General features: G+C 41.7%; 1 protein-coding gene across 1 annotated transcript; it reads right to left on the reverse strand.

Moving 5' to 3' along the window:
- Positions 1-8,575: 8,575 nt before the first annotated feature.
- Positions 8,576-21,114, reverse strand: tars2 (threonyl-tRNA synthetase 2, mitochondrial). Its single transcript, XM_084356397.1, has 18 exons — positions 20,918-21,114; positions 18,270-18,445; positions 18,059-18,173; positions 17,710-17,831; positions 17,393-17,501; positions 16,837-16,901; positions 16,663-16,741; positions 15,194-15,340; positions 15,015-15,113; positions 13,547-13,716; positions 13,049-13,211; positions 12,393-12,530; positions 11,762-11,839; positions 10,325-10,425; positions 9,385-9,486; positions 9,222-9,294; positions 8,945-9,059; positions 8,576-8,824 (listed from the first exon to the last, which is right to left on the reverse strand). The coding sequence occupies exons 1-18, from the start codon at positions 21,002-21,004 to the stop codon at positions 8,682-8,684; spliced, it is 2,082 nt and encodes a 693-aa protein (XP_084212523.1). The 5' UTR covers positions 21,005-21,114; the 3' UTR covers positions 8,576-8,681.
- Between the last annotated feature and the right edge of the window lie 641 nt (positions 21,115-21,755).

The following is a 21,755-nucleotide window of genomic DNA, read 5'->3' on the forward strand; positions in this document are numbered from 1 at the left end:
GTAATCATATGTGCTGCAGCTGGCTGCCACATTAACTAAACTAGACTAAACAAAAACAGAAAAAACAATGTGTAAATGAAAAACAGATTTTGACTAAATGTGAAAAAATGTGTTTCGTTGTGCCATCTTTATTCTGCTTCCATGATGATGCAACCCCAATGCTACTGGGTAACCAGCTGGTCAATACATACATTTGATGCACGGGACCACAGATATAGACTCTGTGTAGTTGAGATGTGCAGAGTAATGCGTGACACTACCATTGTGTTTTTACTTTCACCAAAATAACTGCAGTTTGTTAAAGTATGTACGACTTATCAAAAAATTGAAGAGGGTTAACATTGTTTGGCCACTGTAGCCTTAATCGATCCTTAGTCTCTGTTGACTATGAAACATTTTACTGTCATTCAAAACTTATTGATCATCACTTTTCTTGTGTTCTGCATACAGCTGCATTTAGAAAACAACTGGAAAAAAAGACGCCTCTCACTGCAAAAATTGTGCTCTGTCTGACTGCCAGAGCAGATTGGCATTTCATGCTGTAGACAGCAACACAACAAAAATGAACATACCCAACAACAACCCAACAACACCGGGCAGAAAGATTTGAAGTGCTTCGTGTCAAAAGAAGTTAAGTCTTTGTTGATGAATAAAGTTGGCAGAAAGTGAGCAATGGACAGGATAAATCACAATCACATTCATGAAAAACCCTTTTTGATCCCTTTGATCAGTGGACCATCACGGACTAAATAAATATAAATTATCTAGGAAGGGAGTGGTGGTGGTAGCTTTTTTTCCGTCTGTTTTGCTGACCATGCCAGAATTTCGAATCAATTGTTCCTCAGTTCCTGTGGTTTCTGTTCAATGAACTGAACAACTGAATTGTGGAGAATTTACCCGTTCCAACCGTGTATATCATGCCCATAAAACAAAAGTGAAAACATTTATATTGTTAACAGCCAGTTTAAACAGGTTGCTGGCAACCCAGTGGGTCTGACCAGGTTGCTAAACATCTATAAACACCCAGGTCGTAACACGTTACTGGATAGCTACTGCAATACTATTACTGCAGATCCTATTGGACAGGTGTTATATTACTGTGTTACTACTTGCTGTAACCCCCAACACTGGAGGGGTGTTATGAGTAACTATACAGCTGCAGATCAAGACATTTCACTTAAAGACACACCCTCTTGGTGGTGCAATAGAGGAAAAGTCAGGGATACATTGTCTGGTGACCATGAATGTCTGTAAAAAAGTTCATCCAGTTGAGGAGGTATTTCAGTTTGGACCAAATTGCTGGACTAACATCGCCATCTTGAGAGCCGAGACACTACATTGGCTAATAATAGCAGATTTCCCATGATGAGGGTAATGCATCTCATTAGTACAGCTTTCATTGGTCTTCCCCCGGTCTCCTCTGCTCACTTCTTTCATTCAACAAATTCTCGTATAAAATAAAAGTCTCAAGCTGAAGCCAAGAAAACCTGGATGACATCAGATGCTTTTTTTCCCCTTAAACTTTGGAAAACTCCCTCCAGAGCCAGTGACTGTTTTTACAGGCTGAATGGCACTTCTTATGAGTAAGCTGAACTTCATGTGTAAAATGAGTGGAGTGCCCCTTTATATTCATTAGTTAAAAAACAAAAACAAACCCAAAATAAATCAAAAGCTCCTTTCTGTCAATTTACCTCTGCAAATAAAAATCCTAGCCAGATCCGTCCTCTGCAGAGGACCCAGGACGGGAATACATCATGAGCTCCGACCAGCTGTTGTGTGAAGGGGCCCGAATCTCGGCACAACAGAGCTGCAAGACTGGATAATAATGCAGGACTGTGAGAGAGGCCCCAGTCAGTTCAGTTGATACTGTGCCTGAATAGAGCATATTCTCACACAAATTTGCATTTAATCAAATTACCAAATAACAAATGAAACAAGGTGAATCTGGGGAGTAGAGGGCCCCTGGGTATTTGGGGCCCTGGGGCAGTGGACATTTCTCGGTTTGAACTGTAATCCAACCTCAAAAGAAACAATTCTCCCTGAATATTATCCGAACTCAATGTGAAACTCTTTATTTGAAAGTCTGGAAAAATAAATCAATGTCTCATATCTCATTAATTCATGTGTGCATACAGAAAAAAATGTTGTTTCAAGGAATAGTTCAACATTTTAAGAATTAAACTTATTTGCTTTCTCGACCGTAGATAGATGAGAATATCGACTGTCACAACCAACATAACCCACCGTGGATCAACACCGGGCATTTTCACATTTTGTTTTTTGGACGGATGATCAGACAAGACACTTCTTAATTGGTGAGTTTTAGAAGACAGAGCCAGGCTAACGGTTTCAGTCTGTATGCGCTGAATGGCTATATTCAATGGACAGATATGAGAATTGTATCAATCTTCTCATCTAAGTCTCACAAGACAGCAAATCATTACACATCCCAACATTTTGGACTATTCCTTTAAAATTAAAAGGCTATCAGTTTGATTTCACACATGCAGTAGTTCTCCCCATGACCTGTTAACACATGTTAATGCTTAAAACTGGTGGAGCTACCCTTCGGACAATTAATCTTCTTGTTTATGTGTCTGTAAAGTATCTATAATCTAAGCACAGCACTTCTTAGGAAACGGGATACAAGTTTATTTTTATTAATCAGAAGATGTCAGACACATGCAAGTACTGACATACACATGCACAAACACACAAATACACTCACAAACATTTGGCTAAGCTTGTGTTTTATAGAAAATAGTTGTGCAACTACAAATAAACTCTCCGTCACACAAAGTTCAAAGATATTGAGAAGGAAATAATTATACATCAATCATACACACAAACAATTATGAAATAACTGAGTTTCAACATTTGAAACATGCCCTGAGCCACATCTATGTCAAGGGTTTGGCCAAGTGCTCCAGCACCCCTCTCACGATCCCTCCTCTAGCCTTGTATGAACTGACCGCTCTATCTCCAATTCCCTCAGCCCGGTTTAAGTTACACTACCCTCCAGAAGCAGGAATCCTGAAAACAACCTGCAGGTCAACGTCTGAGGTCAGCGTCTCCTCCTCTTACTCCCCAAGGCTGCACTACTAGTTTGTGCACAACATACTGAGATGAGGAAAGGGAGAGACTGTTTATCCAGCATGGACTGGACATTATTAAATATGTGCACAGTAGATCATGTCGGGCTGAATTTACTGAATGAATATCCTCTGGTAAAAGCAGCAATCATTTGATCTACTGATGAACTTTCTGCTCTGCCAATCCGCTGTTATTATTCCATAATTATGCCGTGATAGATGATCATGTTCGTAACTTTCCAGAGAATATCACATCGTTTAGACTTCTCTTACATCCAGACTGTTATATAATGAATCAGTTGTCAGGTTTAAGTACTTAATTTGTATCTTGGAAGTCTTTTGCGTCCCACCCTCAGGTCTTCTGTCAGATTTTCTCTCAACTACTCTGTGATTTCTTGGGTCTGTCTGGGTACTTTTTGCAAAAATTTCAGCAGCAGTATGGGATACCAGAGCACGGGCGTTATCCACATGCGTTGGCACGAAGTCATCGGAGCAAATTCAAAACTGATGCTTGCCTCCCAAGCCTTCCTTTCTTCACTCCCCCTCATAAAAAACCCCTTTTTACAGTGAGTGGCTGCGTGAAGAGTGCAGCAACTGTAAATATTTGTAAATTTACTGAGGGGTTTGGCTTATTCTCCTCGCAAAAGAGTCAACGTGACCTCTGACCTTCCCCTGAACCCATAAACTCCACCCTCCTGAGAGCGATTCAACAGGTTGGTTAGAACAATAAACCGAGTGCCTCTTTCAAACAGAGGCTCTCTGCTCCCTCTCCTCTCTAGGTACCCTGCTCTGATGAGAGCAGGATAGGAAATCAGGTCAGCAGTGTGTTGAGCATAGCAGACATACTTGGGAGCAGACTGAGGCCAGGCAGAGACTGTAAACTACTGTGCTGAGTTATGAGTTATCTGTGTGTCTTTGTGAGTGCGACTTCACCAGCTCAGCGTGAGTGTGTGCACGCAGGAGCATCAAGTGCATGCGCACGTCCAAATCAAAGGTGTAAACTGCACACCGGCGGATTAAAAGTGGAGACGGTCTGACGGGTAGAGAGAGCAGCCAGATCAAATAAGGAGCAACATACCCCAAAAAACCTCTCTGTATAAACTGAGAGCTGAGCAGTTACTGGACCCAGAAGAGCGAGGGGGAAAGGAAAGGAGAGACGGAGAGGGAGTTGGCGAGTGGGAATAAGAGTGGAGCCCGTCAGGCCAGGCAGCGCGGGTGGGCTGAGGTTTTGGGGTCGAAGTAGAAAGCTTTCTGACAATTTTATTCCGCTGTTTTACATCTAAAAGAAGGAATTTTTTTGTTTGATTGTTCCTCGCCGCTGCAAACAAGCAAACGAGTTCCCACCCAGAGGACAGCACAGAGCTGTGATTTTTATGTGCTCTGGTGCTGCACTGCTGTCATATATTTGCATGAAAAACCTTTACCCCCGGCACACCTGTTGAGTAAACAGGCCAAATGATCTAGTGATATTCCCTCAGGTGGTCATTTACAAGCCCCGATCCAAACATTACCAACTTAAACACACAGCGACATGCACAGATGAGCTGGAATCTGAATATTGGAGGAATCGTACTATTAGTGAAAGCTTGTCAAAGAGTCAGTGTGTGTGTGTGTGTGTGTGTGTGTGTGTGTGTGTGTGTGTGTTTAGAAGAGGTCAGCGGAGGGTCTTGCTGGGTCCCTGTCACTATTTGGCTCCGAGCCCCACAGACCTCCTGTTATTGTTTTCAGTGGCTTCACTTTCTAAGGCCGCCTTGGCACTGATCACATTTCTCTCTCTCTCTTTGCTCACACACTCTCTTTCTTTCTTGCCACTACTCTAAACACACACACGCACACACACATAAAATGCATGAGCACTGACCACGTACACACACACACACACACACACACACACTCACACACACAGAGGGGTTATTTATAACAGGGTGGAAGGGAAAGGCAGCCTGGCCACACAGGGCCTATTTTGGGAGGGTGAGCCTTCAATCAGTCAGGCTGACAGTTTCTCAGTGATACCAGGAGAACAATACAGAGCAGCATGTTTATCTTCCTCCTGGCCTGGGTCACCGTCACCCTGCCTCCTTCCAGGAAAACTGGACCCCCAGGACAACAGTGATCTCAAAGTCTGTCACATTGGAACCGCTGTCGGGTTCCTGAAATAATTTTCTATTAGGAAATACTTTCTCGAGACAGCCCTGAAAAATTTAACTCTCACATAGTTCCCTATTACACAGATATTCAAGACAAACAAAGAAAAAAATCTAAGTGAAACAACATCTTTAGTTATTATTCATAGAGAGTCTAGACATGACAAGAGTCTAACACTCAAAAAGTCAATGTATCTGCTTTATCAGCCAACCAAACAACAGACCGACTGACCAACCGACCAACCGACCAACCAACCAACAGACCGACCGACCGACCAACCAACCAACAGACCGACAGACCGACCAACCGACCGACCAACCGACCAACCAACCAACCAACCAACCGACCGACCGACCGACCGACAAACCAACCAACAGACCAACCAACTAACCAACTGACCGACCGACCAACCAACCAACCAACCAACCAACTAACCAACCAACCAACCAACCAACCGACCAACCAACCAACCAACCAACAGACCGACCGACCGACAAACCAATCAACCAACAAATAATCAGACACGGGTGGAGACGTAACCTCCTTGGCAGAGCTAATATAATTAATGGAGAAAACAATCTACAAAATATTTCATCATGAAAATAATCATTGGTTGAAGCACTAATCGACTGCAGCCAAACAGCCTCCAACTGCAATCAAGTTTGGATTCAAATGTTGCTAAATCCTGATTGGTGCATTTAAGTATGTGACATCACATTTTCCCAACCACTTCAAACCAGTGAGAAGAAAAAACTACAGTTATATCTACTGTGAAACAAACCCAAACTGTTTCAACTCCAGCAGAACACAGTGCATTCACACAGCGCTCAATCACTCATAATGAAAACTGATTAAGAAAATATGTTTTCAGGGCCTTTAACTTTTAATAGATGGACAGTTCTTTATGGTTTTCCCATGAGGTCTTCTCTCTTATATTACACTACTGTTCTGTAGATATCCATCTCTGCCTCCCTGAATGAATCCTCTTTATTGTCTCTCTATATGCTATTCACTGCCCCCACAGCAGCTTTCTTTTTCTGCAAACCCCTTTAGCTAAAAATAATTTCCGATGAACTCTGTGCGACTCCACCAGTTGAATGAAGGATTGTTTGTGTTTTTGTGTGTTTGTGTGCAAAGAAGATAGGAGAGGGGGGCTGCGGGGAGGTGAGGAGGGTGAAGGGAGCCTGATATTGTAATCTATTAGGTAGAGATATGTGTGTTTACGGGAGCTAATGGTCTGTGTCATCACTACGCAACTACTGTGCAATGCTGGCTGGTCTCTGTGCCGTCTGGGCCGTATTTTATCCTCTCAATTTTGGATAAAGCGTACAGCAGAGCGAGAGCCTGCAACAAGGATTACCATAAATACTAATATGACTTGATATCAGGAATAAATCAGTAAGAGAGAAGGGTGTAGTCTTACGGGCCAATTCATCTGGACTCCAATAAATCGTTTCCCTTCTGACCTCCTTCACTGTGAGTGTATGTTTGCCTGCATGTGCTCCTGTTAGGAACAGCAACATCTTTCCAAAGTCAGTCTCCACATCATTCAGGAATTTCCACATACCTCAGTGTGTACAGTTTCTATTTTACAGTGACTGTTTCGTTTCCAGTGAAAACTGCTCAGTAACAGTAACAGGGACACTGGAGAGAGATGCTGCTGTTGAAGTTTGAGTTAAACTAGTGGCACGGCTCCTGGGACTGTCGGTCTAGAAATGTTTGTCGGTCGACTGAAATATCTCAGTAACTATTGGACGGATTGCCAAGGAATTTGGAGCAAACATTCATGTTCCCCAGAGGATGAATCTTGACTATTTGGTGACCCCCTGACTTTTAGTCTGGCACCAACAACAGGTGGAAAAACGGCCACTAGACCGATTGTTAACAACTGTGTCCTCTTTGGCAGTGATGGAATGTGGCTAAGTACATTTACTCAAGTACTTAAGTACAATGTTGAGGTACTTGTACTTTGCTTTTGATAGTTAGATACATTTATTCCCAGGAAATTACTTTTGTTGCTTTAGTATATTTAAAATCAGATACTTTAAGACGTTTACATATATACTACTTGTATGGGTGACTTTCACTTTTACCAAATATTATCTTTAATTTGACTGTTGGGTTTGATTTTTCATCAATTACCACAATCAGGTCAAAATGTCAGTATGTCCAGTAGCCCCATGATCGAATACCTGCAAAACAACATTCCCATGAGCCTCAGCTGTACTTACTTTGTACTTATTTAGTGCACACTAACATGCTAAACTGGGGGAAATGGTAAATACACCTCTAAAAAACATAAGCATGTCCGCATGCTGATGCTCATTTAAGCCAAAGCTCTGCTGCGCCTCAGTGCAGTCTCACAGAGCTGCTTGCATGTGACTGTAGACTGTTTTTCATTTTTCATCATTGCGAGCAACAAAAACTAAATCATATTAGCTTCCATTATTTCAGGGCACCAGAAGAACTCACATGTTTATCTCAAAACCTCAGAAATAAAACCCAAAGTATCTGCATGCCTTAAAAAGCTACGAGATTTATTTTATTTGGCTAAACTGATACTTAAACATCATACTGTTGAGCCTCAGGTCTTATGGTCTTCTGTAATTCCCCCACCGCGCTGCATTACAGCCAGTTAAAGCCTGTCAAGAAATAGGAAGGGTTCAGAGGCATTTCCTCTGTACGTAAGCTCCATTCTTGAGAGTATTAATGGGTGCTATTACATGTTTTAGTTAAATCTGAGCTTGACCTTGTTGCAGTCTGAGGCGACCTTAGTCTGGCTTATAGTCGAGGCCTCCTCATGAACCGGCCTCACCTTTCCCCTCCGGAAGAACTAAACACACAGTCCTGTCCACCTGCTTCACAGCCAGCTTGGTTGAAGCGGTCTCTTTTGTCCAGTCGACTCAGTTCATTCTCTCGTAGCCGACACCTCCCTCGCCCTCCGTGTCACTGTTGTGACTGATGTCTTTTCCATCCTGCTACCCTCTCTCAATTAAAAAGGGAAAACTTCCAATCCTTTTGGCCTTTGCCTTTGACTTGGCTGTTTCCACTAAACACACATGAAAACACACAGCCCTGACACGGCTGCTCCCTCTCCTATTTTAGTCAAATCCCCCTCCGTATCCTCCCTTTCTTCCAGTCTTTTAAAGGTATGCCTGGTTTTCTATTCTGATAACATGACACAGGCTTACGTAAGCGGGAGGTTTGCATACTTAATGTCATTTAGCAAACAAATTGCAACTGTAGCTGAGAAATGCTGATATTAGGATGATAGTGATCTTAAAATAAGACAGATTTATCAGGGAATGTCATTAATGGATAAATCAACAAGTAAGGAACAATCTTTTATAGACTTTTATTACCAACCTTAGCAGCCACCACTCTAGTACAACAGCTTAAACATGTAAAACAGACATTAATTACATTAGTGACTCATTATTTCCATCAAAATTCGTTCAGGTTGCTCCTGGTGTCTCGTAGCTGTATGAGGGATGTCAGCACCTCCTCTGTCGGCCTCTTCCCCAGCTGTTTGCCCCCTCTGCTCCTCACATTCACTGTTCCACTCTCACTCTCCTTATCCCCAACAACTGGACAAACACACAATGATAAAATGTTCAAGTCAAAGTCAGGAATGAGGACATCAATAGCAGGGAATAGAAAGGCTTTAGTATAATAAGCAGACACAGTTTCAGCGTAGTGATCTTTACCAAATATGTAGTTGTACTGGGCCAGCTGAGCAGAGCGAATCTTCTTATTTAAGGTTGCTCCCTGATCGTCATTCAAATCAACCATGAAGCCAGCATCCCGGAACTGACGGACCACCTTAAAAGAAAAGAGGCACTTCTTTAAAGATTGTATCTGTGCTGAGCTTCTCACATCAATGAGCAAATTAAGAGTGACGGAAAGATAAAAAAAAAAAAAAAAAAAGGCAGAGAGGAAGCACACTGCTGATGTACCATAAGGAAATCTTCATCATGCACTGACCTGTTTGGCGTATGACTCACTGTTGCCCCCTACAGGAATCACCATGACCTGCGCCGGGGACAACCACAGTGGCCTGGGTGAGGTAGAAAGAAGAGGTAATGTAACACAGCCGCTTAATAACATTTTTTTTTTTAAATCCATGTGATTATAAACGCCTTATCACCATTTTCCTCCAAAATTTTCAGCCAGTATAGCAATCATTCTCTCCAGTGATCCCAGCACTGCTCTGTGGATCATCACCGGCCTGTGCAGCTGACCGTCTCGACTGAGGGAAAGGGGGAAAAAGGAAAAAAAGAGGGTTATGAATTGGTAGTTAGAGTTGGGTAACCCAATGATGATATAAAATGTGTTTCAGCAGCCTTTCAGATCTTTTGCACCAGTGTAATAAAATATCTTGATCTGTGTTGACTTGATTAACCAAACACAGACATTCCTTCATCCTTAATCGTTTTTTGCTTATACCCCTTCTGTTTGTTTGTTTGTTTTGAGCGTCTGGCTGCAAACTTATTAATGATCCAGTGGTTGGGAGGTTGCAACGCTCCCAATCATACAAGTCAGCGGACTGAGAAGCCTGACTCGTGTGTTCGTACAAAAGCAACCTACTACTGAATCAACAGGAGGGATAAAAGAAGCAGAATAGAAATGTTTACTTTGTAAGTTAATAAAACATAATATCAACATTTTCTCTCTGCATTTGAAGTGTGCCCCACACTGTTGGATGAAACCATACTTTTGACCCACAATTGGTTTGTTGGAGTCTAGTAACTCTACTCACTCCTAAACAGAGTAGTCAAAGACACATTGATACAAGGAGAGGATGGGGGAGTAGGGCAGACTAAGGTTTAAGGCAGAAACAGGGAGCGAACTCACCAGAACTAATAAATTCAATAAAGGACTATTCTTTTCTGATCAAATTGGGTCCCGATGACGTTAAGATGTGCCATTTTGACTTGAACAGTTACAGGAGATCTTACACAGCAGGGACGTGGGTTTATCAGGCAGACACGAATACGCTACAAAAGTGCCAACGTTCACATTTAAATCACAACAGATGTAGGAATGTTTAAACGCTTGAGAGCCAAATGCAGAAATCTATAACTCACCTGACATACTGAAGGTCAAATCTGATTGGCAGCTGGAAATCCAACTGGATTGTGGCACACTGGTGTTGTCTGCCAATGGCATCTTTGATCTGAATGTCAATCTGTGATGAAACATGTAGTGAGAGCGTTAGCATCAAGCTTCACGTACTCTTTTCAAGCCAAAATCAACAAATTTTGACTTCAGAGCTCGGACGCTGCAGGGAGCAAACATTTTTGTGGACAGGAACGGTTACAGAACGGCTTTCCAAGTGAAGCTGATTGAGCTAATTGTGGCTAACACACCCTAGCTAGGAGGCTGCGATGAATGTTTGTTTGTTACATGGAGTGTGTCGGTGTGTGTCTAACCCCACCCTGACTTGACCTAACTCCACTCTCCCTGCCTCCACACGAGCTCCACCCTGTAACGTCTGCCTGAAGTTGACTTCCTCCTGATGCAGACTGACTTCATGTATGAGTAAAAGGGAAAAATGAAATTGCCTCAAAGAAAGCTAAAGGTCATCCTCTGGTTAAGTCCATGTCTACTTTCATAAGACGCAAGTAGCTACAAATTTCCTTTGAACGACCATCAAATCTCTGTCACATTTGTTCCTGTGGTCTAGGACATTGTGAACTGTATCATTCAATGCTCAGACGTTTATCTGTGCAGAGCCAGAAAGAAAACAAAGACCTCTGTGTCACCCACTAATACGTAACATGACACCAGTAAACTGATCCTGGAGGAATCAGTTGAAGATGGAAAATTAAATTGTGAATAGACACTATTTTTATGCAGTGTAGTGTAAATATGAAGCTACCGCTAGCAGCCGATTAGCTTAGCTTAGTATGAAGACGGGAAACAGCAATACTGGTCCTGTCCAAAGGTCTTAACTGGACTGATGTTTCATTACTGATGCTTTTTGATTATCGTAAATCTTATTACTGCATTGTGCTTATTTAGTAAAGCGTGTAAGACCTATATTTTAGTCTCACGTTCCATCATTGGTGCTTCATTATTTGACTGTATATTTTTATGATGTAAGGGGGCCTTGAGTGTCATAAAGTTGCCTTTTAAATAAAATGTATTATTATTAGTATAAAATCCATTTTCCAACACCAAGCTCATTACCAGCAGAGACTTGATTTTCTGATTATTTCTCAGCCTCTGCAGCAGATAGAAACTTGAAATAAAAACCATTAAGAGGTTGAGACTTTGGCTGAAATTATTGCCTTCGCTCTAATGATGATTAACAAATCACAATTCATTTCTTCAGTCACATGTCATGAAATTGACAACATCCAAAACACACTCAGATCGCATCAGGCTCTAAAGGGAGAAACTGAATTAAGTGATCCGACGACCCAACATGTTTTGGCTGCTGTTAGCCGAAACTGTGATAAACAATATTTACAGTGTGTGGAAATCAGTTTCCTTCACTGCGTGCTGCCCTTCCCACTGACCTTTGGTCCATAGAAGGCTCCGTCTCCTGGGTTCAACTCCCAACGCTCACTAAACTTCTGCAGACTCCTCTCCAACTGCTGCTCTCTCACACACACACACACACACACACACACACACACACACACACACACACACACACACACACACACACACACACACACACACACACACACACACACACAGAATAAAGTACAGTAAGTAAGTAGGTGTAGCAGATAATCTAAGTAGATTAATGTACATTATGGCCATCATGAGGCTCTTTCTCTCTCTCTCCCTGTGTGTGTGTGTGTGTGTGTGTGTGTGTGTGTGTGTGTGTGTGAGGGAGCTTGGAGCCATAATGTTCAATTACACTCAATTGAATCAGTTTAAATTGCCACTGTGCCCATTTAAATGTGTCCACTGGGATTTGGAGATACACATCTGCCCAGCGGCCCAACACAGAGCAGCAGATCTCTGTAGGAAAGTACCACTCACATAACCGACTGGTTAAGTGGATATCTTTACATCGTGTCATTCTGTTTAAAGGAGCCTGTTTTTCTGTAGCTGTGATTAATCGGGTCCATTTGAACAGCTGGGCCTGTCTATGCAAGGTTTTGGCATACCACAATATGATAAAGCGTGTGTGTTTACCTGCTCTGCATTATCCCACTGTTCAGGCTCCCCAAGGCACGGTGTAGGACGTGTAGAAAGGAGGCAGTGGAAGGAAAACCCAAACACTTGATACACACTCCTCACAAAGTCCAAACATGCCACAATCTCCTCTTCCAGCTGGAAAGAAAGAATGAAAAAAGTTGAGGACAAGGGCAACAAGAGGACGTAAAAATGTCAATAATGACACAAAGAGAGGAGAGTTTAAATTCCAGCCAGGACAGGAAAAGAAAAATAAGCCTGCCTATGTATTCACTGTAAAGCCCAGAAACCACTCGAGATTAAATGAGTATTTCTTGAGCTAACAGAGTGATGATTATCATGTGACTATGATCTCTGAATTAACAGGATGCCGGAGAAGGTCTGGGAAGGTTCCAGGCAACTATGTAGGGGATTACACAGACTGTGCAGCCACAGAGATGCACATATGGAGGTGTAATGTTTGAACAGGACAAAGACCTTCATTCATTCAGGCTGAGGCCTCCTGGAATGTCTCAGGAGTTATTTGTACAGCCCATCTAATCACGGTAATATGGCTCCACGTGTGTCACATTCACAGTTTCTACCCTACTTCGTACTATGCAGAGGTATTAGAAAAATCTGCAACGAAAACAATGCACGCATGTTTATATGTGTACCTGCTCAGGTGTGCAGAAGATGTGAGCGTCATCCTGGCAGAACCTTCGAACACGAGTGAGACCTCCCAACGCTCCGGAGAGCTCATTACGATGCAGCGCCCCGAAGTCGGCCCATCGCAGGGGAAGCTCCCTCCATGAGCGAACACGCTGCTCAAACATGAGACTGAACACAAGAAAGAAGAGTGAGGTGCTGCTTAGTTTCCATATGGATACTAGAGTACAGTGACATGTGAGTCAGGGTGTCTACAGCTCTCAGACGCATTAGTGTAATTCTTCTAATGTTTAAGGTTTCACAGTCATTTTCAACCAAACCTATGACTGATTTTTGGACAAATCATGGATTTCTCATTCAAGAACTGCCGGTAAGTATAAAGGTAAGTAGTATATATGTGGATCTACATTTTGTCAACAGGTAAATGCAAGCATGTATATGGAAAATAAAGTATTAGTTTCCAGTTGTAGGTTTAACTAACCCCCCGCCGTGCTGTGTGTGTTTACCAGTGTGCAGGACAGTTCATGGGTTTCAGAGCGTAGGTCTGAGAGCCCTCGGATGTCACAGTGAACATGTTCTCGCTGTAGTGCTCCCAGTGGCCCGAGCGTTCCCATAATGCAGTGCTGTATAGGGTTGGAGTCACGACCTCGGTGAAACCTCGCCTTCGGTACTCACTCTTCAAGACGACAGGAAGGAAGGAAGGAAGGACGTGTGTGACAATAAGTGCAGGACAGGGTCAGACTTTCACAACAGTGCAATAATTGAAGGCTAATGAGAGCAATATCCTGACAGTGATATGAACATGCACATCCCCAGGATACAATCAACTGAGCACATATATTGTGTTTTTATATTGTATGTACACTTTTATGTACTGTCTGTGCGTGTGTCTGATATGTTAACATGGCCAATATTACATTTCTGACCTAATGAAGGAAACATTCACAGCATTTTCTAATTACCTGACTATGGTTATAGTTGGAGCCGCATAATTAAATTAAGTCCAGTTAATTGAGTTTTACAAGCAGTGCTGAAGAGGCTTATAAAGTTTCAGCTCATTTAAATTGGTCGCTGCATTTCCTAACTTTTAGAAAATGAAGGCAAAGATTCACAATCTGGGATGGTCAAAATTCAGACAGTTGGGTTATATGCAGTAATACTATCGTCACTCTATTGTAACTACGCTCCCCCTATGACACCAAAGCCAAGCAAAGGCAGATGTGTTAAACTAACATAAGTTAGGACACGTTTAATCCATTCACAACGGCAATTTATCCAGGATCCTTGGCTTGGTCTTTCTTTCCTATATAACTCAGTAGGCGATATAAGAAGGGGCGACACCATCCCCCTGGTCAGCAAAATTAACCAAAATGCAGCAACCTGCCATCACTCTCCATCCCCCTGAAAGAAGCAGGAGATCTCACTCCTTAGCAACCTCCATTATCAGCTCTGGAAAAAAATATGTGTCGTATTGATTAAACTTGATTTACTGTTTTATGTTGAACGTCTTTCTTGATGTAGTCTGATGAGGTTTATGATCTGCTGCGCTCTACTGTTTCTGTTTTGTGACACTATTTCATTTATTCATTTCATTATGTGCAAGCCCTCTCTAACAATGGTAAGTACAAACAAACGTGTGTGCTGAGTGGTGTTTGGAGTAAATCTATTTTGTACAAATTTTAAAAAATATATTTTGCACCAACTGTGGTTTCAGTTGTTAATCTGGGATCTGTAGCATGTAAATGGGAATATGAATGGAAGGGTTCTATAAAACCAGAGATCCACTGATATTTTGAATATATAAGAGTAAAATAACACCAAAAAGAAGAGGCATTTTTTGAAGCAATCAACTGGTATATCTGCCGGTCTAATATGTGCATCATAGCCTTCCACAAACCTAGGGAAAAGAAAATGGTATTCTCTTTTATCTCTACTATTGCAGGCTGTAGTCAGTGACTGTGAGTGCATGTTCACCTTAATGAAGTCAGTGAGTGTGTTGTAGATGTGGGCTCCTTTAGGCAGGAAAAAGCAACTGCCTGGACTGACGTCATTGAAGAAGAACAGATCCTGGTCCTGCGCAAACACATGTACACTGTGCATTTATGATCAGAAAACACTTCTTCACCCATTTCCTAATTTAGATTTTGTCTTACCGTCCCGATGCGTCTGTGGTCCCTCCTCCTTGCCTCCTCCTGTTCCCTCTCCCACTCCTGCTTGTCCTTCTCACCTGGAAACGCCACACCTAGGAGACGAACCAATCCTGAGGACTCTGTCTGATTGGCCAGGGTCACGGTCGACCGCTGGGATGACACGGATCGAGGCGAGGATGGGGGAGAAGAGGGAGAGAGAGAATAATGAGTGAACAAAGAGGTGGCAACAGAGAAAGGGAGCGTGAGGGCCAGCCAGAAGAGGAAGGCTGACAGCACATCTGATGGATGGCAGTGTGTTTGTAAGGGCCGAGAACAGGAAACTGGCCTCTGACAAACACAACATCCTGCTGCTGATATTTCCAGCCTGGCTGCCATGGAATCCCAGTCTGCTCAGTGACAGACTAGTTATGGAAATTCCTCCCTCTCCCTGGATCAATAAAGACGAGGGAAATTCCATTAACCCAGCATGTGTCCCAGAGGGAGGAAGGTGCCAAATGGGTCCAAATCTGCAGTTAGATTAGATTATTTTAATGTGTGAAACTGAAAACTTTAGCACCATTGGTTGAATCTCTTTTTACAATAATCATTATTAAAGCACTGGAAAGAGGCAGAGTTATGATTTACCATGTTCACACCAAAATGAAGGATTTTTGAGCATTTGAAGAGAGATGGATGGAAAAGTATTTACAAGCCAGCGTCCTTAACTTCATCACATCTGAAAAGGGGCGAAAACTAGCATGTCCACTAGGGTTGGGCGATGTGTTACACTTTTCCAACCGGCCACCGTCAACTCATTAATCGGCAATTGCCAATATGATTGTGCAGGGGTGCGCCAGCACGTGCAGTGGGTGGGGAATGCAACATCCTGCTGAGTGTGCTACACTTACACTGAGAGATGCTCGGTTGCTGTTGCTGTTTATATTATTGGCACGAGCCTACGTGACCGCTGTGTGATTTTTGTGGACCAAATATTTATTCTGTTTTAATACATTTGCCTTTACCTTACCCTCTGACATCCGCAGTCTTAAATGTGAAAAGACAATTTCACTCAAACATTACAGCCCACAGTTTAAGGCTACATTTTTCTATAAATCAAAATAAGTTTCCTTGAGATCTTTTTGAGCTATAAGTTATTTTGCCAAGACAGCTTAAATATAAACTCGCAGGTTTAGGCAACAGTTTGGTTTAGTCACCGTTGTTCATACACTGAGAGATTCACTGAGTATTTAATCTTGTAGGCTATAGCGTTTCTCTCTCTCAACAGACAAGCGCTTCATCCCTGCGTGTTGTCTTTTTCATCATAGCTGATCCGAGCTGGGGCTGATAAACACCCATGACGACTGCAGATTTGACTAACCAGATTTGATGCTGGACTGAATTAAAAAATCAAGGGAACACGAGGAAAGAAAAGAAAGAGTGCATTAAACCCATAAAGAGGCAAGCAGTGGACAGGACGATGACATAATACACACCTGGAGCATCTTGAAAACCCTAAGGAGTCCAGTGTGTGGGAGTAGGGGGCCGTTGCAGACCGCTAAGCTGTCCCCACACCTGAGTCACACAGAGAGCATGAAACAGGTTTAATGTTTTTATTAACGAGAGGTTAGAAGTCCACATCGGCTGAGTGTGTGTGTATTAATACATGCCTGTAAACTGTGACGGTGGGGCCATTCATCTGCTCTTCAATGAGCTGCAGCCTCAGCTTACTGTTCTGTAAGAAGCACAAAACCCGCAGAAAATTCATATATATCACAGCTCAATATGGACAACAGGACATTTTATTTGCCTGTTGCTATGAGGTGAATATAATCTGTTATTGTGTTTCTTTGAGTTAACGCATTACATACAGTAGATTTTGAGTACATGGTTGTGGCTCCCCCTGTTGGAACATTCTTGGTTGCAGTTACCTGTAATTCCCTCATCTGTGTGTACTGAATGTGAAATTGCCAGAATACAGACTGATGAAAGGGCTACTTGCCTGAAACGTCTGTGTGGTTATATTAAATAGTCAAATGTGAGTGCTGTCCTAGTCAGAACCCAGTGTTTAACATTTTTTCCATTGCGATACAGTATTATTCTCTAATTTCTTTATCTAACTTTGATTTACAGAGACTGTTGTGCTTTGGTAGAAGAAATTCATCATCTGAACATAAAGATTCAGTCATGGTTTATTGTTATAACAGGGACATTGGTTTTGCTGACCTGGAAGAGCTCTTTGACCTCTTCTGTATTCAGCTCCAGTCTGGACAGAGGAAGTCTGAGGGCGGCAGCTTGTTTACATCTCTCCTCCACATCACTCAGAGACAAGGCACTGTGTGGGAAGGGTCCAGATCCAGGTGAAACGTTAAAAGCACAAAAATCAGTGGCAGTAAGACACAGCGTGTGAAGAAAGAAGCACCAGCTTCAAGATAATTATGGGGAAGGGAAAGAGGTCAGGGCCTCTGTAAAGACTGTTTGAGATTGACTTTTATTTTTTTGTGCAACTAGAGTCCTGTGCAGCAGTTACATTAATATCTCACCTGTGGTCCAGCAGATGGTCACAGTAAAGGCCTAATTCTGACTCTCCTTCTCTGCAAACCTCGGCACCAAATTCTGTCTCCAACACGCTGCCCAGGACACATGCTCCCGTCCTCCATGCTGCCTAAGAAAGGGAGAGTGGTTCAGAATAGGTTTGATCTAGAGGTGTAAAGGACTTCCTTGAAGTCAAGGAAGGAATATTGAAAGAAGAAATACGACATTGTGTTTTTTATACTATTAATATCCAACCTAAAGGATATGTGAGACAGAAAACACATGCAAACACTGCATATTTCTGACAAATCGAAAGAACACAAAAGCACTGTTAGGACACAGAACAAGTGTGATTACCTGTCGTCCCTCAACTGTGTCAAAACCCAGGAGTTGCAGTTCACAGTCTGCCTCTAGAGGCCGTCCAAGCTCCCACAACTCTCCGTTCACCGTACTCACCAGAGCTCCTTTCAATCTGCAAGGACAGATGCAATAACCCTGTTTTATCACTCAAGTAATAGAAAACACAGTAAGAGAAGAGAGCACATTTCTGATTGCATTATGTATTTACCGAACACTCTGGGCAACAAAGAGAGGTGTGGTGACACCAGCTGTTCCCTTTATCGTCCGGCCATCGGCCAGTCGGATACTGACGGGTGATTCTGCAGCTTCAGCTCTCCTATGATTGGCTCGTTTCTCCCTGAGGGACTCAAAGACTCGCAGTCGCTCAGATATAGCTGGGCACACCTGTAGCAGGACAGGAAACATGTAGATAAGGGTTAAAAGGATGACACACACACACAAACACAGACACACTTTACATCCTCAAATTTGACTAGGAAATTACATCAACCGCTCTCTGAACCAGTTTTAACAAAACCTGAACATTATGAGCTCTGGGAAGGGGTTGATGAGTTGCTGAGTTGTTGTATTAGACTGCATTGGTTTTAACTAGGAATACCTAATAAATTAGTAACTAGTAATGTGATGAAACAATTTTGATAAAACTTCAAGAATTTCCTGCAGTTCAGCTGCTGTGTTATGATAAAGTGACACCAAAGTCTTAAGTAAAGTTACTGTTATACCTAAATTAATGAATAAAGTAATAATTTAATGGAAAGCCTTGACATTGGCTTGATAGCTTTCTTCTCAATAACCTCATTACCCACTCCTATTAAGTTAAATATAACACACACAGCCATACCGTATTCAGTCAAAAATATTACGTCTAATTATATTTTCTTTGTTGATGTTTAAGGGAATCACATGATGACATTAGAGAGAGAGAGCAAGGAGAGGTGGAGGTAATGTTTTGGTCCATGTCACTCATATAACCAGTGTTACTATAGTAGTACTAAAAAGTCATACTTAAGTAAAAGCAAAGATACATATATATATATTTATATATTATACACATGTATGTATTAGGGCTGACACGACTGACCTGTCCAAACGAATTCACGATAATGATATTATATGATATAAAAATTTGAAAAATAATAATGCTAGTGTCAAATGTATCTTTAACTCTGTTCACAGTGTATTTGTTTCTTTTACTGGCAAATGATTTACTGTCAAAATACGAGCATGGGGAGGTGAGGAGTCTGTAACCATAACTATGAAAAAAAAAAAAAAATGTAAAAAAAGAACAATTACTATGAATAACTCCTTTACTAGTGAAAAGGCAGCCAGATGAACTCAAACGCAAGATGCATAAGGCCGAACATCTTCGCTGGATTACTCATCATATGTATATTATTAACAGGAATTCAAAATAAAAAACATTTAATATCGTGGTTAGCGTGAATATCACGATATTGTGACAACCGTAGTATTTAATGACCATATACTATGGGTTGACTGATAACTGGCTGATTATTGGATTTGATATTCAGCATTTTTCTGATTATTGGAATCAGTGTCTTTGAAACCTGATAACGGATGAGATCATTTAAAAATGTTCTACTTTGGCTCAAATGCAACGTAACAAGCAACTCAAGTTATCAAATAAATGAAGCGAGTTAAAGTACAATATTTAAGTAAATTATAGTTTCATTCCATCACTGCATAAAACACTGTACCTTACTAACACCAGTGTTGTACCCTGAAGACAATCTTGTGTTATGGTAAACATATCATGTTAAAATATTACTTTGGTAAAGTCATTTATATGAATAGTACTCGAGTAAAAGTCTTACAGTAGAGGATATCGAATGTACTTAAACATCAAAAGTACAAGTAAATTATAAATACATTTACATGCATGTATATACTGTATACTATTAGCTGATTTAATATCAGAATGAGTGTTTTAAATCCGATTGCGAGATAATTTAAAAATGTTCTACTTTGGCTCCGATGCAACGTAACAAGCAACTACAGCTATCAAATAAATTAAGTGAGTAAAAGTACAATATTTGCCTATTTGTTGTGGAGTGGAAAGAAAAAGTAGCATGAAATGGAAATACTCAAGTAAATTATAGTTACATTCCCTCACTGCATAAAACACTGTGTTGTAAAAATTACCCTTAAGACAAACTTGTGTTAAGGTAAACATATCATTTTAAAATATTACTTTGGTAAAAGGTAGTCATTCATATGAATAGTACTCGAGTAAGTCTTAAAGTAGCTGATATTGAATGTACTTAAGCATCAAAAGTACAAGTAAATTATAAATATATTGACATGCAAGTATATACTGTATATTATGAGTCCACTGATTACCAGAATGAGTTTTTTAATGTGACTTCTGATAAGATCAATTAATTTAAAGATGTGCTACTTTGGCTCTGATGCTGCATGTTTCCTAAAAAGTAACTGGTAACTAAAGGTATCAAATAAATGTAGTGGAGCAAAAATATTTGCCTCCAAAATGTGAATAGAAGTTTAGGGCAGAAAATGGATACAAATACACTGAAATACTCAAGTACAGTACTTGAGTAAATGTACTTAGTTATATTCCATCACTGACTTCAATGACTACATAACACATTCCCTGCTGTTTATTCACAAACCATGTCCTATATGACTGAACATGGCAGACATTTTAACTAGAGAGGAATAAGGTTGAAGTAATCACAGCACAAAACAGCCTAATTCAATCATCTGACGAACAACAAGACCAGCTGCAGCTCTCAACACTGACTGAACACATCATGATGCACTGGAGGCTAACGCTAGCTGTAGCTACTGTACTGCTGTAGTAACAACCTGGCGCACCTTGCTGTACCTCCTGCGCGCGCCAAGTGTCGCACGAGCAACCAACCGACAGGTAACCAGCCGACACAGCTGCGTCACCGCCATCATAAACCACACAAACACTCCGGCCTAAACACACGCGTTCATGTTAAAGAAGGACCCCACATTACTGTCAACCTTCTCTGCGAGCGGCCATAACACCGGAAGCAGAGGTTTGGACAGCAGCGCGGACGTCATGGCGCCGCTACGAAGGGGCGCGCACGCACTAGAACGTCCACGCCAGAGCGCGCGGCCTGACAGGAGCTGCACATACCGTGCATCCACAGCCGATTGCGGCCTGATCAATGATCTCCTACTGTTAACACCTGAAGGCATGCACATTCAGAGCAGGGAGGATTAAAAATATGCGGAGGTTTAAAGGACACAGTTCGTGCTTTGGGAGTTGGCGACAGGTGAAGTCCAACACAAACCCATCCATACTCACAGGAGATCACTGAACTACCACCAGTTCAGTGATCCACTGGTGTGCAGCCCAGAGGACTCCCACATATAAAGACACCGACCTTCAGCATTACGGCAGGGAACACAGGCAGAGCAGCAGAGTCCTTGTGGAGCTGCGCACTTTGCTTTAAGAGCCATCTGCTGTAGTTATACCTGCATTTAATCCTATTTATTAAGTGCCGAAGATCTTTTAGATCAATAAATAAATTGAGAAAATCGAACTAAAAACAATAAATTTTTCCACTCTACTCTACGAAAACCATCTTCAGTGTACTGACTGTCAAATTAAGGACACATTTTAGAGCCTACCCCGTGGAAACCACTGCAACAAAGACGCAATGTAGAAAGTTTGAGAAGT

The sequence above is a fragment of the Pagrus pagrus genome, assembly GCF_965226575.1.
Source record: "Pagrus pagrus genome assembly, chromosome: 7".
NCBI lineage: Eukaryota > Metazoa > Chordata > Actinopteri > Spariformes > Sparidae > Pagrus > Pagrus pagrus.

What these genes read in the sequence shown, in the direction of transcription:
- tars2 (XM_084356397.1), bottom strand. Translation starts at nt 21,004, where the DNA reads ATGATGGCGGTGACGCAGCTGTGTCGGCTGGTTACCTGTCGGTTGGTT. An exon ending in ACACAGTTGAGGGACGACAG is followed by an intron (nt 17,832 to 18,058) that starts GTAATCACACTT and finishes TCCCTTTCTTAG; the next exon opens with GCAGCATGGAGGACGGGAGC. An exon ending in TCTTCTGCACACCTGAGCAG is followed by an intron (nt 12,531 to 13,048) that starts GTACACATATAA and finishes CTTTCTTTCCAG; the next exon opens with CTGGAAGAGGAGATTGTGGC.